Source organism: Ursus maritimus, unplaced genomic scaffold (genome assembly GCF_017311325.1).
Source record: "Ursus maritimus isolate PB19 unplaced genomic scaffold, ASM1731132v1 scaffold_29, whole genome shotgun sequence".
Classification (NCBI taxonomy): Eukaryota; Metazoa; Chordata; class Mammalia; order Carnivora; family Ursidae; genus Ursus; species Ursus maritimus.
This window is the reverse complement of record NW_024425452.1, coordinates 31,235,831-31,259,945: the sequence shown is the minus strand read 5'-3', so window position 1 is coordinate 31,259,945 and position 24,115 is coordinate 31,235,831. Positions and strand designations below refer to the sequence as shown.

The window sequence follows — 24,115 nt, the reverse complement described above, 5'->3', positions numbered from 1 at the left end:
AGCAGTAGCTAATTTCTATTTTAATGTCTATTTTAAATGCAAGCATGTTTTGGTGAGCTGTGAACTCATTCATGAAAAGAGGTGATGGCCCTTGTAACAAAGCATAAACTAATTTGAGCTGTAAATTTAATTACACTAAATGACCAAAATAAAATGAGCTTTCAACAACAGCAACGTTACTGCCCACCCAGACGCACGACAAACTGGTTGAGAATTTCAGGTCTGTTTCCCAGAGGCCAACCCAGCTCCTTACTAATTGGGAACACAATGCTGACAAAACACACCTAAAATTTCTTGACAAATTTAATACACTTCTCTGTATCTGCCTACAATGTTACAAGGTGGCCAAGAGGGTCGGCCAGGTCATGGATGGACGCTCTGCTGTCTCTCACTTAGAAAATTTCAAATAATTTTATTGTAGTTTGAAAACCTTAAGATTATACATTAAAATATACATATTTTAAAAGAAGGGAAACTCTTTCACGCCAAATAAGGAAATGAAATATTTTCAAACAATTATAAGTTTGAGGATAAAACTAGACCTTCGAGAATTGCTCTGAAAGTAAACTACAACTCTTGGGGTGCTAAAATGTAATTTAAAGGTACCAGATCATAGAAATCACCGTCACTTTCCAAAGAAAGTAATGCTTTTCTTTAGAGAATCTATTCTACTCATTAACTAGTCTATTCGTTCTAGGGAACTTCACTGGTAACTACATAAAAGTAAATATCTTGGGGCACCTGGGTAGTGCAGTTGGTTAAGCATCCGACTCTTGATTTCGGCTCAGGTCATGACCTCAGGGTCCTGGGATCAAGCCCTGTGTCAGTCTACTTGGCTCTCTCTCTCTCCTTCTGCCCCTTTTCTCCACTCACTCTCTCTCGCTCTCTCTCAAATAAATAAATAAATCTTAAAAAAAATAAATGTCTTTTTTAGCCTCACTAGAGAATTAGGAGGAGAAAAAAAAGTATTGCCAGGTTACTCTCAAGAAACAACTTTGTCAAAAGGACACAAAGTAGCAATGTGAAGGACAACAGCACATGATATCAGTACTCATTTTGGTAGTGAACTCATAAACACAAAACTTTTGAGTGGGGGGAGTCAACAAATTGGGGTGGTGTCTACAAAGGGCAATAGTCCAGTGTAGCAACTGTGACTAGCAATTTCTATATACAACACAAACCAGCAAGATATCATTCTTCTTCAAAGAAATTATTAACAGCAGCGATGCTTGGGGGCAAACAATTCATTTAATTACTTGAGTGCCTGCTTAGTGCCAGGCAGGGCTCTAGCCCCCGGGCTTACAGACGTGAACAAGTCACACACGGTCCTTAAGCTCATGAAGCTTGCCTTCCACTGGGGCGAGAGGGACACAGAACAAATAAACAAGACACCTGCAGACAGTTCAAAGGCTATGAGGACAGTAAGACAGAGTAATGTGATGGGGGAAAACTCGGGCGCAGACAGCTACTGTAGATGGGACATCTGGGAGAGCCTTTCCGAGGAGGTGCTAGTTCAAAACTGAGGTTATCGGGGAATCCACATACTCCTTCAATAACATCTAAGGCATGACTAAAGACTACATGTTTGCAACATAACCTTTCACTTGAGTACACATCCTTTCAAACATTCCAGCAGTTCATTCTTCCCATCCAACTGGCAGGCCGGTCAGTCTTAAGTGGGGTAGACAGGAGTGGTTTGGGGACATCGCCAAAAAGGACACAACAAAATGCTGACCAGAGGTTACAAAGAAAGGGAGAGAGGAGGGAGGTGCATAATGAATGTGACTTTGAATTCAAAGGGGACCACTTCTGACAGGGAAAATATTAATAACTGTGTGAGGGAAAGTGGAGCACTTTATCATTACCCAGAAAGATGGAATGTGGATAATCGTTCTTCTGACTGGCTTACATCCAAAAAGATTTCAAAAAGAATGACAGCAATCTCTCAAAAAGCTAATACCAAAGGGAGGGAGAGAAAATAAGCAGGGATCCAATGTGAGTCTCAGTATCACTGACCAATTAACACGGGAAGATTAAATATAATGCTGTTTTCACTTTTATAATGAGAGCGATAAATTAAATAGACCATGCATGTGAGGGATGGACTAACGGAATCTATGCAGTAGGGTTTACTGGTTTGAAATCCATCTCATATCACAAATCTGAGCGGGTAGCCGCCATCACTAAGAACACCAATTCCCCAAACTCAAACGTACCTGACTAAGGAACCGCATCAAAGTAAAGTACTATGATATCGTAAAAATCAGATTTATGAGCAAAATGGGTTTTCTTACTTAAAACAGTTTAGCAAGAACTGGAAGATTTACCATGACATGCATGAGACACAGCTAACTACAAAAAAGCTTTCAATTGTTATAAATGCTTCTGTACACAGAAAATGAAGAAATTATGAGGAAGAAAATACAGATCCAAAAAAGTCATATTTTGTAAGTTTTTTCCTCTATATCTAGATATATATGTTGTTTTTCTTTCCACAAAATTAGGCAAGTAAAACACCTGTAGGCTTGCATACTGAGTGTTTCATTTAATATTATATCCATACAAATATTACCACGCTGTCAACTATTCTTTTAATGATTTCCATAAATCTGTAACATTCATCATATGGATAAACCATAACTATTCGACTATATTCCTGCTGTCATTAATGTTATTTCTAATATTTTCCTATCAAATGACTGCCACTGAGAAAAAGGCCCTTCCGCGTTTTTGTGTGGAACTCCAAAGTGAGGATCTCTAGAATTCCTGAGTCAGAGGAAGTGCATACTGTGAAGAGTCTCAATACTCACTCCCAAACCGATTTCCTAGAAAGACCAATCCATTTGTACAGCCACCAACACTAAGTACAATTTATTTTTAAGCAGTACCACTCTTATGAGTCATAGATGATAAGTATCTCATTTTTGAAACTTACATTTTTAGCCATAAGTGGCATATATTTTCATGTTTACTGGCCACTAGTAGTTCTAAAAAAATAACCTGTCTCTGACCTTCTAAACAAAGGTGCTTTAGTTTCCTTATTAATATTTAAGAATATTTAATACACTCTTTTGTCATATGCCTCACCACTGACCCACTTGTCAGTCTCTTCTTAACTGTGCTTGTTTTTGTCACACAAATATTTTTCACTTTATGCAAATATATTAATCTATGACAACAGGGGGATCTTGCTGTTTTTTACATTTCTGCTCAAAAATTTTTTACCCATCTTGGGGCACCTGGGTAGCTCAGTAGGTTAGCAACCAACTCATGATTTTGGCTCAGGTCATGATCCCAGGGTCGTGAGACAGAGCCCCAATCAGGCTCCGCAGTCAGTGCAAAGTCTGCTTGAGATTTTTCCCTCTCCCTCTGCCCCTCACCCCCCCCAAATAAATAAATCTTTTAAAAAAGTTTCTTACCTATCTTAATATCACTTATTTTCTACATTTTTGTTTTAGATTGTGTGGTTTTCTTTTTGTTAAGTTCATTTAGAGTTTATTAGAAAAATGGAAAGCAACCAGCAAGTTTAAGAGATTTTTAAAAGTCAACACTAGGTGGGTTGGAGGGGTAAGGGAGAGGACAAGGATGAAGAGGCAGTGAGGGAGAGGGGTTCAAAAGGAGAAAATGACATTCCGTGTTGAGTGAATAGCATTTAGAGACTGATTTCTACTTTATGCTTCTCCCTTTCCTTTCTCAAAAGCATGTTTCTTGAAGTCATGTTTCCTTATCTTCACTCATTCACTCACCAGCCCAAATACAATATGGCCTCCAACCTGGCTACAACCCTACATTCATCAAAGTCACCAATGTCTTCCAGTCACCAATGTCTTCTAGTTAAAACCGTCAGTCTCTAGCTGACTTAAACTCTGGAAGAATTTAATTACGTTGGCCACATACTCTGTGGTGAAACTCTCCAGGGTTGTCTTTGGTAATGGCTTTCTCCTACTCACTTCTTTCTCCTGGCCACTCTATCTCACAGTCCTTCACAGCTCTCCTTCCTCTCTTTCTCTTAAATGTTGATGTCCCTGGGGGCTTCTTCTTCAGAAACTTCCCTCTTAAGACTAGCCTTTTCTTATGTGATCATACACATACCCCTGACCTCAGCCATCCCCATAAGATGATACTTAATCTTTTCCTACACCTTAGATTCTCTTCTGAGCTGCAGACATACATTTTCATCCTTATCTCAAATTCTACAAGTCCAAAATGAATTCATCATCTTCCACAAAAGATGTGCTTAAACCTGTTTTCCAATATTCCCCAGCTCAGTGAAATGGCACCTCCATTCTAAAAATCACCCAACCTAGAAACCAAGCTAAGCCTTATTCTTTTTTTTCTAATAATAATTTTTATTTTGTTATGTTAGTCACCATACAGTATATCCCCAGTTTTTGATGCAATGTTCCATGATTATTTGTGTGTAACACCCACTGCACCATGCAATATGTGCCCTCCTTAATACCCATCACTGGCCTATCCCAATCCGCCACCCCCCTCCCCTCTGAAGCCCTCAGTTTATTTCCCAGAGTCCACAGTCTCTCATGGTCCATTCCCCCTTCTGTTTACCCCCCCTTCATTCTTCCCTTCCTTCTCCTACCGATCTTCCTATTTCTTATGTTCCATAAATGAGTGAAATCTAGCCTTATTCTTAACTCCTGCCTGCCTCTCTGTCATCCACGCCAGTTCCTGCACAACTCTTGTCTCATCAGTCAGCAAGTCCATATTTCAAATTCTCCCTCCTTTAAAATTCACCTTACTCTTCTCCACCACTCTCAAGCCCTTGACTTAGAAGACTCCCAAATCTCTCATTTAAATTACTCAGATAGTTTCTTTGTTAATCTAACTTCCTGCCTCACCCCTCATGATGCATCCTCAACACAAGTGCCAAAGAGTTTTTTCCTAAATTGCAAATCCTTCTAAGCTAATTTCCTGCTTACAATCCTTTTAATTATACCCTTTTGCCTTAAATAATGAAAATAATGACTATTGTTTTCCTACTACAGATGGTCCCTGATTTACCATGGTTCAATTTGCAATTTTTTGACTTTATGATGATGTGAAAGTGATATGCATTCAGTAGAAACTAACCTTCGAATTCTGAATTGTGATCTTTTTCCAGGCTAGAGGTACAATACTCTCTCTCATGATGCTGGGCAGGGCTGCGAGTTGCAGCTCGCGGTCAGCCAGGAATCACGAGGCCGAACAACCCATACACGTACGACCGTTCTGTTGTGCATTTTCAGCACAGTATTCAATAAATTACATGAGATATTCAGGACTTTATTACAAAATAGACTTTGTGTTAGATGATTTGCCCAACTGCAGGCTAATAAACGTATGCTGAGCACCTTTAAGCAGGCTAGGCTACGCGATGATGCTTGGTACTTAGGTGTAGTAAATGCATTTTTAAGTTACCATATTTTCACCTTATGATGGATTTATTGGGACCTAACATTGAAAGTTGAGGAAGAGCTGTACTTCCTATTTGCCGGGAAATTTATGAGGAGTATTTTAAATACATTACATGGGAGAACTGAAATTTATGATCGACGTGAGATGGCTCTGCTCTGTCATCTGTTTTTCCTCCACACAAAACAAATTCTTTGGTGTTACATACAAGATCGTTTACAGTCTAACCCTACCAACTTATTCATCCTTACCTGGTGCTACGGCCTCATCTACTACTCTTCAGCCAGAACCAAACCACTAGAAGTCACTAGAAAATCAATTCCTTTTCCTGCCTCCTTATTCCTCCTGCCTAGAATCACAACCCACCTTCACCTCAGGGTCATACACCTCCTCCAAGAGTTAACTCAGCTGACCTGCGGGTTAGGTGATCAAGTTGTTTTTATATCCCACAGTCCTCAGAATATTTCTCTATCCAAGCATGTACATTGTAGAACTATCTGTTTAGCATCTATTTTTGCTACTAAATTTGTGTCACTAAAACAAGAGCTCCATTTTGTGACTGAAATGCCCAAATTGAGGCTGTGTGCAGAGCACTCAGTAAAGTTTGGTTGCAGGAATTAATTATCATTCAAGAAATGGCCGGTAGGACAGCACACTGAAGTCATAAAAAGATGTAAAAAGTAATAGCAGAAACTCTGGTTTGGGCAGATGAAGATCTTTAATGCCAACATTAAGATCTTATTTCTACAGCCCAAGAAGACCTAGCAGCGGTATTCAAACAGAGGATGGACAAAATTTGATGTGTTTTAAGGAAACGGTGAATAGTAATTTGATAAGATATGAGAGGCTGAGGGGGTAGAGATAAGCAGGGAGACAACTTAAAAAGCACAGAAAGGGATGTCTGGGTGGCTCAGTTGGTTAAACATCTGCCTTCAGCTCAGGTCATGATCCCAGGGTCGTGGGATCAAGTCCCATGTCGGGCTGCTTACTCAGCGGGAAGCCTGCTTCTCCCTCTGCCTGCCTCTCCCCCTGCTTGTGCTCGCTCTCTCTCTCTCCCTCTCTCTGACAAATAAAGTCTTTAAAAATGTTTTTAAAATTTAAAAAAAAAGGTCAGGAAGAGTTGAGGAAAAATAGAGTTCATTTTGAGATAAGCTGATTTCCAGAAACCGGCAGATATCCATGTGTTAATGTCCACCTTTTCTCAATGTCTCATGTGAAAAATCCTTTCACATACACCATTTTCTCATACAAATTTCTTATCACTACCAAAACTTGCATGAAGTTGAAATTTTGAGTCTAATGCTCCATAGGCAGAGTAAGTCCTGAAGATTTTAAATTTGAAACTTTTAAGAACAGCCATGCAAATGATTGGGGTTGCCCAAGAAAGAATGGGGAGATGAGGGCTGAAGGTAGCAGCCCGGCCACAATTACATGACTGAGCAAAGGAGAAAGAGACAGTGGCATGATCCAGGCAAAGAGGAGGACCACCAGAGTGCAACCTGGATGGAAGCACAGACCACAAACAGTGATGCAGCAACCCCACGATGCATCCCTGGAGGGACTTACTCTTTGGCTCCTATCTGTGGCCATCGACACTGCTTGATGAACACTAAACAGGCTTCCAGGCAAAATTCCATTTAAAAAGAGGCCATGCTCTATTTGAACACTCTATGTTATACTGCTTTTCTGATATTCTGGATCCACCTAACTAGATTTTCACATAGAACTACACTTCCCCTGCTTGTTACATCTGTTGTTGTTGGCAAATGCCTTGCATTGTTGATTTTAAAAAAATTAATTAAAAAAAATTAAGATTATAAAATCGCAGTAAACTATTCATCAAGTCATGACTCGGAGAGCTTTCTCCGATGACTCTGACTTTACAACATCATCATTTTAATTAAACATTTTCCACAATGATAAAAACGCAAGACCATTTAGGAGTTTCTCCCTCTCCTTCAGACTGACGTTTTTAAGCAGAGTGCTGGTAAATTTGGTAGGAATAGAAGTTTATTTTTAAAATTCCTTCTGTAGAATCCTTTCGAACATGAAATGGTAAGAAAAGCAAAACTCCTTTACTTGAAAATTATAAAAGTTTCCATTTACACAGTGATTTGTGTAAACCCTATAAAAATCCTCTCAAAGTATTAGAATATGATTACCTTAAAAATATATGTCAGCACACACAGTTTCTGAGTTCTTATTCTAGGAAAAGAGACCGCACAGAAAGGATGGAACAATGGTATGGAAACTTACCATCCGCTCCAATTGGACTCTTTATTGCAGACTTATTGCTTCCATGTGTTAAAAAAAAAAAAAATTCAAACCTTTAAGCCAACCCCAATCCCTAAAATTTTTGGCGCTCTTCTTAAGCATTGAATCCAGAGGAAAAAAAAAAAAAAACAAACATTTTTTTTTTATCACAAGCCTATCAGAGTCAAGATTTATTTCATCATTATGGGAATGTGTTCGAAATTAATAATAAAGGTTGGTTTCTCCAAGGCTTAAAGAAATTATACTATTTAAAGCTGCTAAATACCACATATTATTTGGCCTTAATATTTAAATAAATAATGCCTATTTTGAACATTGCATTCTAGAGCATATATTATAAATTAATTAGAGGAATATTAAAATGGATGAGGTTCACACATTTCTTTTTGCACGGTAATGATTTTTTTAAACCTGTGGTTACATAAAGCTGAGGAATACAAACATCACATATAATTAATTTATATAATTTTCTGAAGCAACGAAGTCTTTGCTCAAACTACACAATGAGGTCAATGAACTACTCTGTTGTCTTTGCACTTTTCTACAAATCAGGGTGCACGATGGAATGCATAACTCCCTAAAAGCAGCCTATCTCCAACTTTCAGTGTGTGTCAAATGAAAGAAGGAAAAAGTTCCCTCACCCCCAAAGTGAGAACAGATGGGAATGTAAAATTAGATGGGAAGAGACAGTGAAGCTTTGGATGACCGACCAAGAAATCTTCCCCAGGGGTGGGGGGCCAAATATACCAGACCTCAGTTTGTTCTGCCTCCCAGTTAACTTCCCAATTCAATCCAATAGGAATGCAAAGCAGTTCTTAGATTCGATGCATTGGTTTTGATTTCTGTAAGCATTCATATAAATTTCATGAAGAAGCTATTGACAAATCCATTTCAAAAATGTTATGTTTAATCACTTCTGTGAGTTTAACATGACTTCGAACTAAGTCTGTTAACAATGAGGTTTCTTTTTAATAAAACAAATGGCTTTATGAAAAAGAGACAAAGGGCATAAACAAACAAGATGTGGACAGCAAATTCCTTGTATAATGGAAGAGCCATCTGCCATAAATTGAAAAGTTATGTAAATAAAGTATGAATACACTTCATATTCATTCTTTTCATATTTTATCCATACAACTAAAAAAAAAAAAAACAATAGTAATGCCAGCAATACTTCCTGTACCTAGCAGAAAAATGTTCTACTGATATTCAATCTCATATAGCATGATATAATTTTTCTATCTGAAAATACCAACCATAAATTTAAAAGAATACTCCCTACAGTGCCTTCTTGTCTTCAATATTTTCATGTTTAATATGCATAATAATTTAAAATTTAAGGGAAACTGAAAATGGTGCTCTCAGATTCGAATGTATTTAAAAACAGTAGTTTTATTGTGAATCATCATTCTCTTAAAATATTGTGATATTAAAAGCAATTTTTTGTCCAATTAACCATGACCTTTTGAAGAACCACCAGAGATCTTCCACAAAATAGTGCTTGTGGAGCAGACTTTTTGGCGTGTGCTCATTTTTACACAAAATTTACATTCATTGATACAACAATGAGAATAACTCAGTATTTTAATCAGTTTCTAGATCATTCTCATCCATAATTTCAAGCTTGTTTTCCAAGACAATGTTCTCTGTGTACCTTTTCCCAGCTGTCCCAGAAGATTGGCTTTCAATATCTTAACACTGTTCTATCTTTTTTTAAATCTTACATTGTAGTTTATACAACAAAAAGAAATATAGAAATATGAATCATTCCAAGTGGTGAAAGCAACTGCGCCTCACACGTAAGTAATTTCAGTGTAAACAATCCAAGGAGCTGGGGATGGGATCAAGGTTTCACTTATAACAGGGAACGAGGCCTTCCATAAAAAAGATGCTCAATGTTGGACACACATTTAGCTGAATCTGTGCATGAAATAATGACTGAAAAGCAGATTTTATTTTTCAGATTACCCTGAGTTATGCGCAAACATTATTACCGAAAAAGGAAAAAAAATCTCTCAAGGTGTCTTCCCCCCCCCTCTTATCAATACATAAAAGCCACAATAGGCAAACATTTGGGGATACTGTGTTGATTTTATTAAAATCCATTTTCCATACGTTACTTAAGCAGGAACACCTGTGAGTATTTTTAAATTCATCCTCATACTAATAAATCCAAATACTAATCCCCCAAAACATCAAATGTAGGTCCCTCTACATTATTGCCTTAATTCATTTTATAGTTAGTTGGTTGAATGATTTTTAACATGGAACGCATAACATTTTATAATAAATTTAAAACTTCTATTTTCCTCTTGGGGCTCGGGGGAACTTTGAATAAAGAACGCATATGCGCAAACTCAACATTTACTCAAGACTCCTGGCCGAGCTCCAGATCTTCCGCGGTCCTTTGAAGCTGGGTGTCAAACACACTCTGGACAACGGCGCTAATGTGTAAAAGGAACAGGGTCAGATTAGGTCACGATTTGTCAGGCTGTAGCCTCCAGACACCTATGGGCATATTCTTGGAAGTCGGAGAGGGTTACAAGGTGTCTTCACGGTATGATATAAATATAATTATATTTTGGATAATCTCGTTCACAACTGTTACCACCGGTCATTATCACATAATTTCAGGATCTGATTTTAACCCAGTGGTTATGATCTTGTTCGTGTGAGCTTTTTGTAATGACTGTGTTTAACTCTAATAGGGTGTTCCTCAAACTGAAATTCACAAACGTATTCTTGAAGCCTGATATTTTTCTGTTAACACAAGTCCACATACTATTCAAGACTGATAGATACTAAATTAGATGATCTTTCTAATTCTTTTCCAGTCTGAAAAATACATTACACCCCACTGCAGTTGACTAGTGAAGTAAGGAGACCCAGCTCAGGCACACTCAGAGGAAGCCGACTTCCCAGGAGGACGAGCTATAATTTCTAATTCTATGTTTCTACCTGTTTTCTTTTTACATTTAAATGCAAATGAAATTTTTGAGATAACAAAACAGCATTCAGGGAGCAGAATGAGTAAGGCTATTCAGATCAAAATTCTCTTACCGAGTCACTATCATTTCAAATGATTTAGTGGACTACATATTAACTAGGAGTCAGAAAATTCCAGTTTCTTTTTCCAGTTTTGCCTCTGACTTGAAATAGCAACTTGGTGTGAGAGTGATTTGTTCCCGTGACCCCCATTTTTTGTTTTTTGTTTTTAGTTTTTTTTACAAAGTCAGTACCTTATGCTACTCAATGAATAAAATGCAAAATAAATACCAGGCACTCATGTTATATAATGATAAGTAATATGCTTCAAATTTTAATTTATATAATAAATTTAAAAAACTCTGCAAAACTCAAATATTTGCTTTTCTTAATTTTGTTGGTGACAATATAAATAATGTAAAAAATAACAGTATAATTTTTTTTACTATAAATTAGGGATTATATCGATCTAGTTTTAAAAACATTTATGTTTAAATCTGCTTCATCTAATTTTAAAATATTTAAAATGCTGTCAATTTGCACTTAAAGATAATATATTGGTAGAAATCATTGTTAACTGGTTAAAAGTTTAACTTATAAAAACTTATCATTACTCATATATCATAATCTTATATCAAATTTTTAAACCATATACTCTTGAAGGAATTCTCAACCTAACATGTATCTTAACAATAGAATCATCTTAACACCAGTAAAGAGAAGTGAAATGTTTGCAAACTACAAAGATATTCTGAATTTAAAATGTATATACTTTACATTTAAAATTGTTATTGAATTTTTAATTTAAAATATTAGGAAAAATGAAACTCATTTAAATCATCTTATTCTTATCTGTGATAGAAATTCAAAAAAAAGTTTTAAACAAAAATCCTTCATAAAGCAGTATGTGGGATTTTTTCCCCTTATTTGCAGCAGTTTCTACCTTTTAAAAATAAGGTTTTAAACCATTTCTAAAGCATGACCAATAGCATAGCATAATATAATTTGATTATTAATTTAACTAATAAAATCACTTACTGATTTTGAAATTATTTATTAAATTTACATTATTGGCTTTTGACAGATGCATTTTGTTAAGGTGAAGGATGTGAAAATCTAAGATCAACATATTGCATAGTAAGTTTAAGTTTTAACAAAAGAGAAATACCACACTCAGATTTAAAAGTTTTCGCTTCCTGTTCTCCCAGCAAACATAACTAACATCAGTTTTGTAAACTCATTTCCAACTTTCTTCTTCCTAAAAAGGGATTTTCAGCTTTTATTACTTCAAGATTTCTTTTCTAGAAGATGTAATTAGACCATTAACTAAAGGACAGTGGAGTCGAATGGAAAACGTGCATTTCCAAAAAGTGCATATTTTTATATATTGTGATGAGTAACCTTTTTCTTGGAATAGACAAGTATAATTGCACAAACGTTAAAACCAGTGCCAAAAAGTTACTCTACCTGAACTGTGGAGCTGATCTCCGACGCAAAGCCGCCTGTCAAGGGAGCCTCATGACTGATAAGCAGTCGCCCTGTTTTGATCACAGACTGAAAGAGAAAAGGAAAATCTGATGTTGAAGAGAATACATATTTTCAAGTATATGATGGCAGCTTTGATTAAGGAATAAAACCAATGTATTTCAATCCAATAGATAATTAAAAATTAGTAATACAGTTTTATGCCAAATAAGTTGTAACTCTCTGTCACTGCACAGTTATTTGATATTTGCACGGTTACAATATTTCTCAATATAGTTTATAATCCTACTACAAAAGAAAAATGAGATTTACAATTCTGCCCTTAAAAGGCATTCTTTTATAAAAATACTTCTGTGTTACAAACTAAATGACTGTTTTTCACCTTTTTAATCTCCAAATCATTTTTTCTTCATATTACCTTAAGAATGAAAGTGCTTTTTTGGGTTCATTTTCGGGTGCATTTGCATATAAACAAACAGCTTTGGGAAATATTGTTTTGTGGAGAAGGGACACATGAAAATAGCACGTAAAAGCTGTAACGCAGGAAAAGCTCAAGCTACTAGATATTCGAGGAAACCTAGCAGGAAGAAATCACTGCAAAAGTACAAGGGTTACAACCGTCTTTGTTCATGTGCATTAAAACTCCATTTTAACCTAGCAAATGTCACAAACAAAAAGACGTACTCTCAATACTGGTCCAGTGTGGTTGTTCACCCAGGGTGATAGACTCTGTACAATAATAAATCAAAAAGAACAGCTTATGATATCATAGCAGGATGCCAGCTGTGTTGGAAGGTAAAAAATATTAAAATCAACAGCAAGTTACTGCTTCAAATATGTTGAAGAATTAACATGTTACCAAAGAGCAGGGGTAATGTCTCTGCTACATGTCTAATAATTTGATACCAGCTTTCTTAAATTATACATTAATCTTTTGTGAATATAAGATCTTCCAAGCAAATATGCGTATATAAATTAAAAGACTGCCTTCATTCTAAGAAATTAGGGTTTAAAATCTTAAAAGGAACAGATGTTAAACTCCAAGATATGGCCAGTAGCCATGATAAAAATAAGTTATTGTATCTCCTGAGTAAATAGTGACTTAAGAACATAAAATTTTATGAACACCTTAATGAATACCATCCCCACCCCCAGTGAAATGCTAACCTTGGCATACTGGTATTTGGATTTTATGACTATGATTAATTATGCCATTTACAAAAGTCACAAATTAAATTTTAATGCACCTGGTTAGAAATATACAGAGACAAAAAGAGTCCACAATCACGATAAAAACCCAAATGTGTTCTCAAAGTACTCACTAAAAGAAGTCCTGACCTAATGGACTACCAGTTAAAAAAACAGATTTAACCACTAAACCTTTCTTATCTCTGAAACCCAAAAGTCTGCCAATGTCTAAGTGCCCAAGGATGATGTCACTAAAATCCATCCCAGCTAGAGGGTGCATCTTAAAGTCCTGGGAGGTAGAAATGAGAAACTTCTATAAAAATGCTACTGTTACCTTAAACCTCCACACAACAGAATTGGTATTTTTTATTTGAGCGGAGTCCCATCCAAGATCGAATGACAACCTTCAGAATGATCCCTGAGGGCCAATAAGCAACCAGGGAAGAGATATCATTAAAATAGTGGGGGAACGAGGCACAGATGTAGCCAGGACAAAAGCTTCCAACCATCGGAGTTCACGCAACATGATGAAATCCAGAGACCTCCCGAGTGTCCTTCAGCAGGAGAAAGGCTAGATAAACTGAGACACAGCCATACAGTTGGATAATACGCAGCCACTAAAAAAGACTAAGGACAGGGAAAGATGCCTATGGTTAATGAACTGATAAAATGAGCAAACTGCAGAACAATAGAATCTCATTTTTACAAAAAAAACCAAAAGAACAACAACAACAAAAAAACCCCAAAAAAACAAAAAACCCACCACAGCAGTGGGGACACCAACAAACATAGCTGTACGTCCTGAGCCAACATGTAAATAGTCTGGCAGAATTCATTCCAAACTACCAAAACCTGTTTCTCCTGAGGAGTGACCGTGAGGGTATTGTTGGGAAAAGACTATGTAAAAAGTATTTTTATATTATTGCAAGTATTCCCAATAAGTCAATATTACGTAAACGTAAAGCTTTTGAATTACAAGTACACATTGTATTGTAGTCATAATCTCCTCAAAAAACCTAACCATGCTTTGTTTTGTTTTTCATAGTACTAAAGGAGTAGCTTCCAGTACCAGAGAACCCTAAGGTCCCAAGCCCCAGCAGCACGTAAGCACACTGAAAACACAGGGAGTCAGCCTTCCCCCGCCAGTCTCCGTGGACTGTGCGCCAGGCAGGATTAGGACCAGCTCACCTCTTGGCCCTTCAACTGCTGGATCCTAGACAACACGGTCAATACGCTGTTAGGATCAGAGACCAGGAAGCTCCTCAACGCCTCCCTGTGTATGTTATGTACCTGGGTGTGCTTGGATCAGGGTTATGCTGACGGGTGCAGAAGAAATTCCAAATTTCTAAAACGCCAAGAGCTAAAGGGTAGACACAATGAAAAGCAGTAACACCGCGAGTTTATGGAATTGTTAGGGTACACAAACCAGAGAGAGGCAGTGCGGCACGAAGAGAGGAGTCAGAAATCACGATCGCCATCAACAACTGGCTGTTCCAGAAGTTGCTGTGTGCTGGGCTGTGAGCTGAGCATTTCAGATCGGTTACTTCATTTAATTTGGAAAGCACTTAAATTTCATTTTTGCTTTTTAAAGTCGACTCTAGTATCAGAAAAGTATTAAAACATGTAAAATAAAATTACAACAAAATTCTGAAAAATGCCCAAATTAAGAAGTAACAGTGATATTTTGCGAGTCAGATCATCGAAGAATTAGCATATATCATTAATGACTGAGTCTATAAATACAATAATTTTGTAAGATACAATGAATTTCAACTCGGTATGTGCTTTCTTATTCACAATTTTAACTTACTAGAATTTCTGAAGATTGCTTATTTTCTATACTCCTTTGGAAATTATTAACACTTTGTTAGTATTATGATAATGAGATCATCGCAAATCTAGAAAATTATAGACAGTTTTACTCTATTCTTTGTGATTCGATTAGATATTCTGATTAAATTACATGTTTTTGGTCAACTTTAACAGGCATTTAACTTTCACACACTTAGGCACTATGATACACAACAGACAGGCTATGCTGCTAGCCAAATTTAGCATTTTGAGGCATTTAGTAAAAATTAACAATGGTGCCTTTTAAACGGGGACAGCCGTTAACCTTTTTAAAATAACTAAAGATAAAAATACTACTTTAAAATTCATTTTCTTTAGCAGAAATTATTTTAAGTTTCAAGTTTTCTTCCGAGATAAACCTATTTCACCACTTGAAAAAAAAATTTAAGAGGATTTAAACAACTTTTCAATATGAAAAGCTGAACCTATCAGAGCCAGGAAAGATCAGGTAAGGCTGGATTTTCCAGTATCTGCTTCTTCAACTTGGTGCCACTAAGACCTGCTCCAGGATTCTGGCCTCGGGCAGATGGAGTCCCAGTGAGTTGGAGGCAACAAAGGGCACGAGGGAAAGCGAAGCCAATTAAAGACTAGGACTGTGCACAACCGCTCTCCGCATCCCCTACCACGAAACAAAAGGGCTTTGTTTCCTACAACGGCTCCAGAAGATTCGTCAAGAAAACTTTAAAAGCAATTCTGGAAGGCTAGGAGTGAAACCCACTGTGGCTGCTATAAGGCAGTTAGCACTGGTCGGCCCTGTGTTTCTCTCGTGGAGCCTCACTTTCTCACTATTTCAGTTAGCCATCCCCTCCACTATCAAAATTTCAATAAGGAACACGGGGCAACTTTGCCAATCACAGACTGACCAAGACCCCCCTGTTCCGACGGGATGCTGCCAATGCCTTGTTCCCGGTCTGGCCGCTCCGGGACTTTTTCCCATTATCCATCTTCTACCCAGGTGTCCTTGCAAGTGGCTATCACTTCAAGTTATCTACGCGGGGTATCTAGTACAACGCTCAGAATAGGGAAGACGCTCAAGAAAAGCTCATCAGGTAAAAACCTACCATAAAATAATTTCATTATATTAAGTATGTCCTCCTGTGATTTACTGAAGCTACTGACTGCTTTCTTAGCAAGCTCCATTTTTAAGTTAAGGCAAAAGTATACTTCAGCCCATCCCAAAACAATTTAAATATGAAATAATAGACTCCAAACTGAGGGTATTTTAATGTAGATTTCACAATAAGATATCCGTGGTAAGAGCAAATTGCTAAGTTTTATTCCGTTAAAATGACTGCACAGATTTTTGGCTGCCCAAACATTGGACATATGTTTTAGTGAATGTAGCCTTTAAAGATTTTAACACGATCCAACCAGGAAAACTGTTAAGCTGTCATTGCAGGAGAAAATGATACAGACAGGCAGACCATTAGGCTTGCATATGCCTGAACGTGTAACACTGACATTCGAAAAGCAAAATATGTATGTTGATATATTTATTTCTTACTCAAAACTCCATGACAAGACTTTCTCCTATAGAGCACTTCACCCTGACCAACAAGAAGTTCAGCAGCCTATTCTGACTGCTGATAAGATAAAGGAGGAAAATAGCACCTTGGATAGGCCATCTACAGTCCTTTTAAACATTTTCTATCTGAATATAAAGCTAATGAAAAACAAAAGAAGCATCAAAGCTGGCCTTTGCCTTTTGAAATAAAGTTTATAAATACATACAAGCAAAAGTAATAGTAAAATCATACACCTGTGTTTCATTAACCAAGACCGTATTAATCAATATTTAGACACTCTAGAATCATTAAGAACATGATTTAAATTATCTTCAAATATCATTGCAAATGGATTACAGTTTTTGAAATGTTTTCTTGTTTAGTAGCCAAATGCATTGGAAAAGTTAGCCAGAAAAACTTCACAATTAATCACAGGCTAGCAAATGTATTATAATATGCGCAGCAACTATTATTAATCAGCATGATCTTCATGCACAGACCACGGACTGATACTCGACTGGAGAAATACCAATGCTGAAAGAGAAAGAACAGTCATGAACTCCAGAGAAAGTTCGGAAAAGTCCATTTTGGCAAGAACATTAGTGATGGGGTTACAAATATTTTGCTATTGTAGGAAAGTGGAATGAATGGAGAAAAACTAAATCCTAGGAGCTTTATCACCCATGTGGAAAAAAGTAGGTAAGGGAGCAAGCAGAGCATGGAGAACGGAGTAAAATCAACAGGAAAAGAATGAGCAAGTCATACTAACAAAGGCATGAAATGTCTGGGAAAATTCCAGACATCCTCACTAGTTCATTCCTGCCTGAATTATTTGTAATAATCAAAGCTCAAACACTGAAGAGTCTAGGGCAAACTACTTTTGCAAACATTAAAAGTGGACATCTCTCTGAAATTATTTCAAACCATGTCAGATAAACGTGTTTATATCAACCAACCTTACCTTTCTGCCTTGTTTCCTTAGAGTCCCTCCAGGCTCGGGTCATATCAGGCCAATCGCTACTCTGTGAACGTGACCCATGCTTTCCCACCTCTGACTTCCTTCTCCAAATTGGCAGGCATTCTATCCCTCCCTCAAGACCCCATCTCATACAATGCCTTCTCCCTGGTCCCCTTTTTCATGTCACATCATATACATTCTAGCGACCACTTCCTAACAGAATTTGAAAGAGCCAACAACACAAGGAAATTCTGTGAAACATAAAACCAGGGCACAAGGGCAAGGGTCAAGTACTAGGGTCAAGGCAGCACTTACTGCTATGTCTCTCTCAGGAGCACTAGGAATTTGCCCTGTAGGACAGCCCTGTGTACATCTGTCTGATTAGCCCTCCCAACCGCACTCAAAATCACAAATTTGAACATGGGGACTGTTTATATTGATGTCTATTGCAGAACACAACATAGGACAAATATGCATTAGATTGAGCCAATTATGCTCATTTTATTATTTTGGGACAGGTGTATATATACATTAGTAAAACAAAACAGTTTGGAAAAATACTTAAGCATCTTTTTGTTTCTTTGTTCTGGGGAATATTCTTTTCTCTTGGAGAGCAGGGTGGGGGTGTCTGTACTATCTCTCCCAGCAGGCTCTAACTCATTCTAAAACACAAAATTCAGAAAGTGTCAAGTATTCCGAACCACAATACCTCGTATATGGTTGTGGATGTGGGCTCAATAAGTGTTCTCAATGTTGATTTTTTAAAAAGAAGCATACAGACACAGTGATTTAAATGAATCATTAACAAGCCTCCAATTTTTTTGATGCCTTTAAGCTCTTAGGAGAAACTGAATAGGGTTATAGGACGCATTGAAAGAGAAGTCCTAAAAACTGAGGTCTGATCACTGTTCTGATTCTAATAAAGGACTCCCCTAGGTCGACTCTTTCCACTTATTTTTTTCTAATCCAGATTGGTTTTAGAATAAGGAGTGAGCAGTTCAAAACATGTTTCTGTTTTTATGTACATCTCTTTTAAATATATGCTCGCAACACAAACATGAACAGAATATTTCCTTTTCCTGGTACTGAACATAAATGTTCTTTCTCTAGTGATAAAAGGTTATGTCATCATGATGATAAAGGTAGTGTCCTGGATGGGTGGACATTTTTAAGCCATGAGTAAATATGTAAATAAATGCATCTTAAAAGATTTTTTTCATTTCCTCCATTAGCTCAAGCATCAGGCAAAACACGGCATCTATAGGTGTCAACATGTTTTTGTGCCCAAACAATTTTTCAGGGATTGAAGCAGCCACTTCTCCAGCTGTTTTCCTGTGTCCATTCTATCACAGCCCTATCGTTTCTCCGCAGGATTTAGAATATTTCCATAAACTCGTACCCCATCTCCCCTGCAACTCTTAGCCACTTCTGTTCATGAAAAGAAGGAGTGTTTCATTTGGATATGAATATTGTTGCCTTCCAGGTTGTAGAATTTAAGAAAACTGTTCACAAGAACTATCACAAAGCCAAGCTGTACTTTTGGAAACACAGTCAGGGTGTCGTATGTTCTACATCTTATATTCTCAGAACCATCCTGAGTTCTAGCAGACTTTTTCTTTGGAGTTTGCAACGGCAGAAGCATTCAGAAGCACCACAACTAAAGTTTTACTATAAACATGATTATGTTCATAGCAGCAATGTCCACAATAGCTAAATTATGGAAGGAGCCAAGATGCCCTTCAACAGATAAATGGATAAAGATGTGGTTCATACATGCAATGGGATATTACTCAGCCATCAGAAAGGATGAATACACACCACCTGCATCAACATGGACAGAACTGGAGGGGATTATGCTAAGTGAAATCAGTCAAGCAGAGAAAGACAATTATCATACGGTTTCACTCATATGTGGAACATAAGGAATAGCACCGAGGACCACAGGGGAAGGGAGGGAAAACTGAATGGGAAGAAATCAAAGAGAGAGACAAACCATGAGAGACTCTGGACTCTGGGAACTAAACTGAGGGTTACAGAGGGAAGGGGTGGGGGGATGGGGTAACCGGGTGATGGGTATTAAGGAGTGAACGTGTTGCGATGACGACTGGGTATTATACGCAAATAATGAATCGCTGAACACTACATAAAAAAATAATGATGTACTGTATGTTGGCTAATTGAACATAATAAAAAAAAATAGATCCAAAAAAGAAAAGAAAAGAAAAGAAAAAGCGGGAGTACAAGAGCTCCTACATACTACTTGGCAAATCTAGAACCTGACCCAACAGTAAAAAACATTGGCAATACCATTCCACTACACTGATTATAATTCAGGTAGTTTGCCTTCACTCAGGTAGTAATGCTTTGTCAGCATGTGGTAGGGGGGTGTTGATAATTCACATATAACTTACCTTTAGCACCTAGGTTATGACTATGGGCTGACTGCAAATTCCACAGATAGCTTTGTTTGTTTTGCCATTTTAGTCATTTTTAACTGAACAGCTCTATGGCATTAAGCACATTCGAATTGTTGGCACGATCGTCAGCACTATCCACCTACAGAACTTTTTCACCTTCCCCAACTGAAACTCCGTGCCCATTAAACAAGAAGCCCCCACTCCTCCCCTCCCCCTGGGCCCTGGCGACTAGCATTTACTTTCTGTCTCTCTATTGTAGAAACCTCATAGAAGTGGAATCATATAATATTTGTCCTTTTATGACTGCCTTATTTCACTTAGCATACGGTCTGTTCATCCATGTTGTAGCATTTGTCAAAATCTCCCCCTTTAAGGCTGAATAATATTCCACTGTATACATACACCACATTCTGTACATCCATTCATCTCTCGGGCACGTGAACTACTTCCACATTTTGGCTATTGTGAAAATGCTGCTATGAACATGGGTGTAGAAATACCTATTCAAGTCGCTGCCGTCACTTCTGTTAGGTATACACCCAGAAGTGGGACTGCTGATCACATGGTAACACTATGTTAAGCTTTTTGAGGAACTGTCGTATCAGTTTCCAAGGCATTTGCACCATGTCACACGCCCACCACCAAGGCACAGGGGTTCCAATTTCTCTACATCCTCACAACATTTGTTATTTTGTTTTTTGGTCTTGTTTTTTATAGTAGTCATCCTAATGGCTATAGGGTGGTATCTCACTGTGGTTTTGATTTGTTTTTCCCTAACAATTAGTGATGTTTCATCACTAGTGATTTTTTAATAAACCTGTTTGATTTTTGTTGTTGATAAAATAGTTTTAAAAATGCTTATGCATCTAATGATGTATTATATGTTGGCTAACTGAACATAATAAAAAAATGCTTACACATCAAATTTCTAAATTGGTCCCTTTGAGGACTGGAAATAAAATCTCTTCATAATATAATATTCCAAGTAGAAAAGTATATAATCATACTCAACGGTTCACCATGTCCTCTTTCTTGGAAAAGCCTACATCTGGTTTCCTGACTATCCTCTGTTCTGAAACAAACACAAAGACATTTTTTTCCTAAGATCACTAATGTCACATAGATCCTTGCCCAGATTGATTACCTAAAATGGCCTTCCTCTCCTGAGAAAATGTCGATGGCAAATCAGCTAATCAGAATCACAAAGGGAACTTATACGCAGTAACTGCACTGCAGTCCACTGCCCAAGAAAACAATGGAGTCTGGTCACATAATAGAGAACCTACTGGGCCTCCTGTCTTTGTTCCCTGTTCTGCCAGTAATTAGGAAATAAACTAATGACAGGTAAGAAAGTTTGAAATGTTGGTAGCAACCAGGAAAATCACCATCATCTTATTTATTATATGCAATTTCCCAATTAATTTTTAATGTTGTATGAATTCCAAAGGTCACTGGTTCATGACAAAAACAACTTATTGAGCCACTCACATGTGCCAGTACTAGGGAAACAAGGATGAGTTAACCCAGGTCCGAAAGGACTGTAATATGGGTTGCCACAATATCCTAGGACAAAGCATACTTAAGAAAGAAAGAAATTAAAGAACACTGGAATTAAAAATCATGTTCCATTTGTTAAAAACAATTTTTTTAAGAATTTTAAATTTCAACTCCTAAGATCTTTTCTAAAATAACATTGAAAAAATGAATTTTTCTCTTCTTAAAACAAACCACAATTACTAATCTTCACTCCTTTTCTATTGATGTCTCCACTTGGCAAATTTTTCTCAAGTGTTGACAACAGAGGGAAATACTATGTCTGGCCATCATAAGAGTTCTATGGGGTAGAAACTGATATCATCCCCCGTGCTCCCAGCATACCATGAATAATAAGAAAGTGACCCTAACCAAAACCAGCACTGTCAGCCAGTTATGTTTATACTGCTGTTTTAAGCATGTATCAAGGGTACAATTTTCCCTGAAGCCAGCTGGTTGTCTACCAAGGTAATACTTCTCTAAGGAATGATCAAAAGTATAAACACTGCTACAATTCTGCATCACCATGGATAAATGCTTTTATTTTCTAAAACCTGGTCCAATTTTGTTGAAGTAAATGGGTTTTTAGTCCACTACGAAACAAAAATCATGTGTAGTTCATAATACATGGGCAAGGCTTAAAATCTTTCGGGTCTTTTTTATGACTCAAAAGAGTGGTATAGTAAAACAAGGATATTTCAGCAAAAGTTATACTTATATTTTTTAATATATATAACTAAGATGGCATAGAGAGTGATAAAGTACATAAATTTTATACTTTCATTAAAACCAAGAGGATGGGGAGAAACTATTTGTATGACAGGTGGAGTCAGGAAAAGAATCCATTTAGCAGAAATAGCAATATTTATCTACAAAACACTCATTGATTCGACAGAGAAGGTGAGGGAGGTACACATATCTCAAGGTAAGAATTATAGTATCAAAATCCATTGCTAATAGGATATTAGTGAGAAGTCACATGCAGTATAATAGTTGTCTAGAAATATAACTCAATATTGAAAAATCAATTTATATCTAGATTTAAGCCTCTTTTCTTTCTTGCAGGGAAAGCACTCTGAAATTTTCTTTCCTTATAAGCCAGAAAAATATCAACAATCCATTCCTGTTTGATTTACAATTCTCTGCTCTGCAACTTTTCTTATTAACAAGGACTAATAAAATAGAGTAAGGTTTTACCACAAAAAGTGAGACATACCTATAATAGCTTGTGAATCATAAAGCCATTTTGTTGAGGAGTGAGCCAAGAAGACTCTGTACTTGTTGACTTACTTTATCATAAGTTGGTCATTTCACTCTACCCTTTATGAATACAATCATTACAAGAGAAAATATCATTACTAACTGATGAAAATGTTCCATTGCTTTAATAATTTTAAAAAATAAGTTAAAAAAAAAGAATGAAATAGCACCTCATCCATTAAAGTCATAAAATAATTTAAATTTGAATTCTGGCAAGGTTATAGTAAAATCTCACATTGCCTGTGCAATGTAAAACAGCATAAATCTTCTGAGAAACTCTTTGGGAATCTATTTATCAAAGACCCTAATGTTCAGATTCCTATAATAAGCAATCTCGGTTCTATGATGTATTCTCAGAAAAGAATTCAACGTTGTCAAATACTGCAGGACTTCTGTTTTAAAATAATCACGTGCATGTACTAGGTCAAAAAAACTCAAAAAAAGTTTAAGAAACACTGTTTTAGAAATACGGTCTCACACTAAGGACTCCGATACCATATTTGGCTCATGGGTAAACTCAGTTTAAAAGGGCAAAGCACTTTAGAAAAACTGCATTTAAATGCCTTCCAGTTACCATACATTGCATGCTGTCTAAAACCAAGGGCTTAATAATTTTGCTTCATCTGCCTAACTTCTTCAGGCCCCCAAATTTATGACCCCTTGTTCAGAGCGGAAGAGAAGCAGGTAGAGAAACACTGGAGTGTAGGAGAAGCTCCGACCTAGAACACAGCTCCTGTTGTGGGGGTTCAGGCTGGGAACTACATGGCCTACCTTTTGGCTTAGACGTTAGAGAAAGCAAACAAACAGAGCAGAATCAAAGGGCACGTGTTGGGATGAGCACTGGGTGTTTACGCAACTGATGAATCGTTGAACACTACATCAAAAACTATGATGTACTATGTGTTGGCTAATTGAATTTAAATTTAAAAAACAAAAGAAAAAAGCATGCAAAATATCTCAAAACAAAACAAAACAAAAAAAGCAAACCCCATACTCTGGCTACTGGCAAATGAGTCTGGACAAAATGATATCACCCTGTTCAAAAATCAGTAAAGGAAGCAAAACACATTGATCCTAATGGAAACAAAAAAAATTCTAGACAGTATTGTGATCATTCAAAGAAAAAGCATGCCTCTGAAAATAATCTACTCCAGAGCCAGAAGAAAGTGTTAAGCAACTACGGTGTATTGTCAAGAGAATACAAGTTCTAGTCTCTAAGAGATAGGAATCAAAATTCTAAGGAGACTGGA

The 24,115-nt window shown here is 37.0% G+C and overlaps 1 protein-coding gene across 16 annotated transcripts in view; it reads right to left on the bottom strand.

Annotated features, from left to right (window-relative positions):
- BCKDHB (branched chain keto acid dehydrogenase E1 subunit beta) overlaps positions 1 to 24,115 on the bottom strand; it is a 211,416-nt gene that overhangs the window by 49,899 nt on the left and 137,402 nt on the right. For 15 of the 16 annotated variants that reach the window (XR_005838356.1, XR_005838357.1, XR_005838359.1 and 12 more), the window contains one exon: positions 12,136 to 12,222. Coding sequence is in view for 10 of the 16 variants with exons in the window: in XM_008684860.2 (XP_008683082.1) it covers positions 12,136 to 12,222 (87 nt within the window). In the remaining 6 variants the exon portion in view is untranslated. Of the gene's footprint in view, positions 1 to 9,512; positions 10,128 to 12,135; positions 12,223 to 24,115 lie in introns of those variants that run through there. The other variant, XM_008684872.2, reaches the window with a different exon arrangement.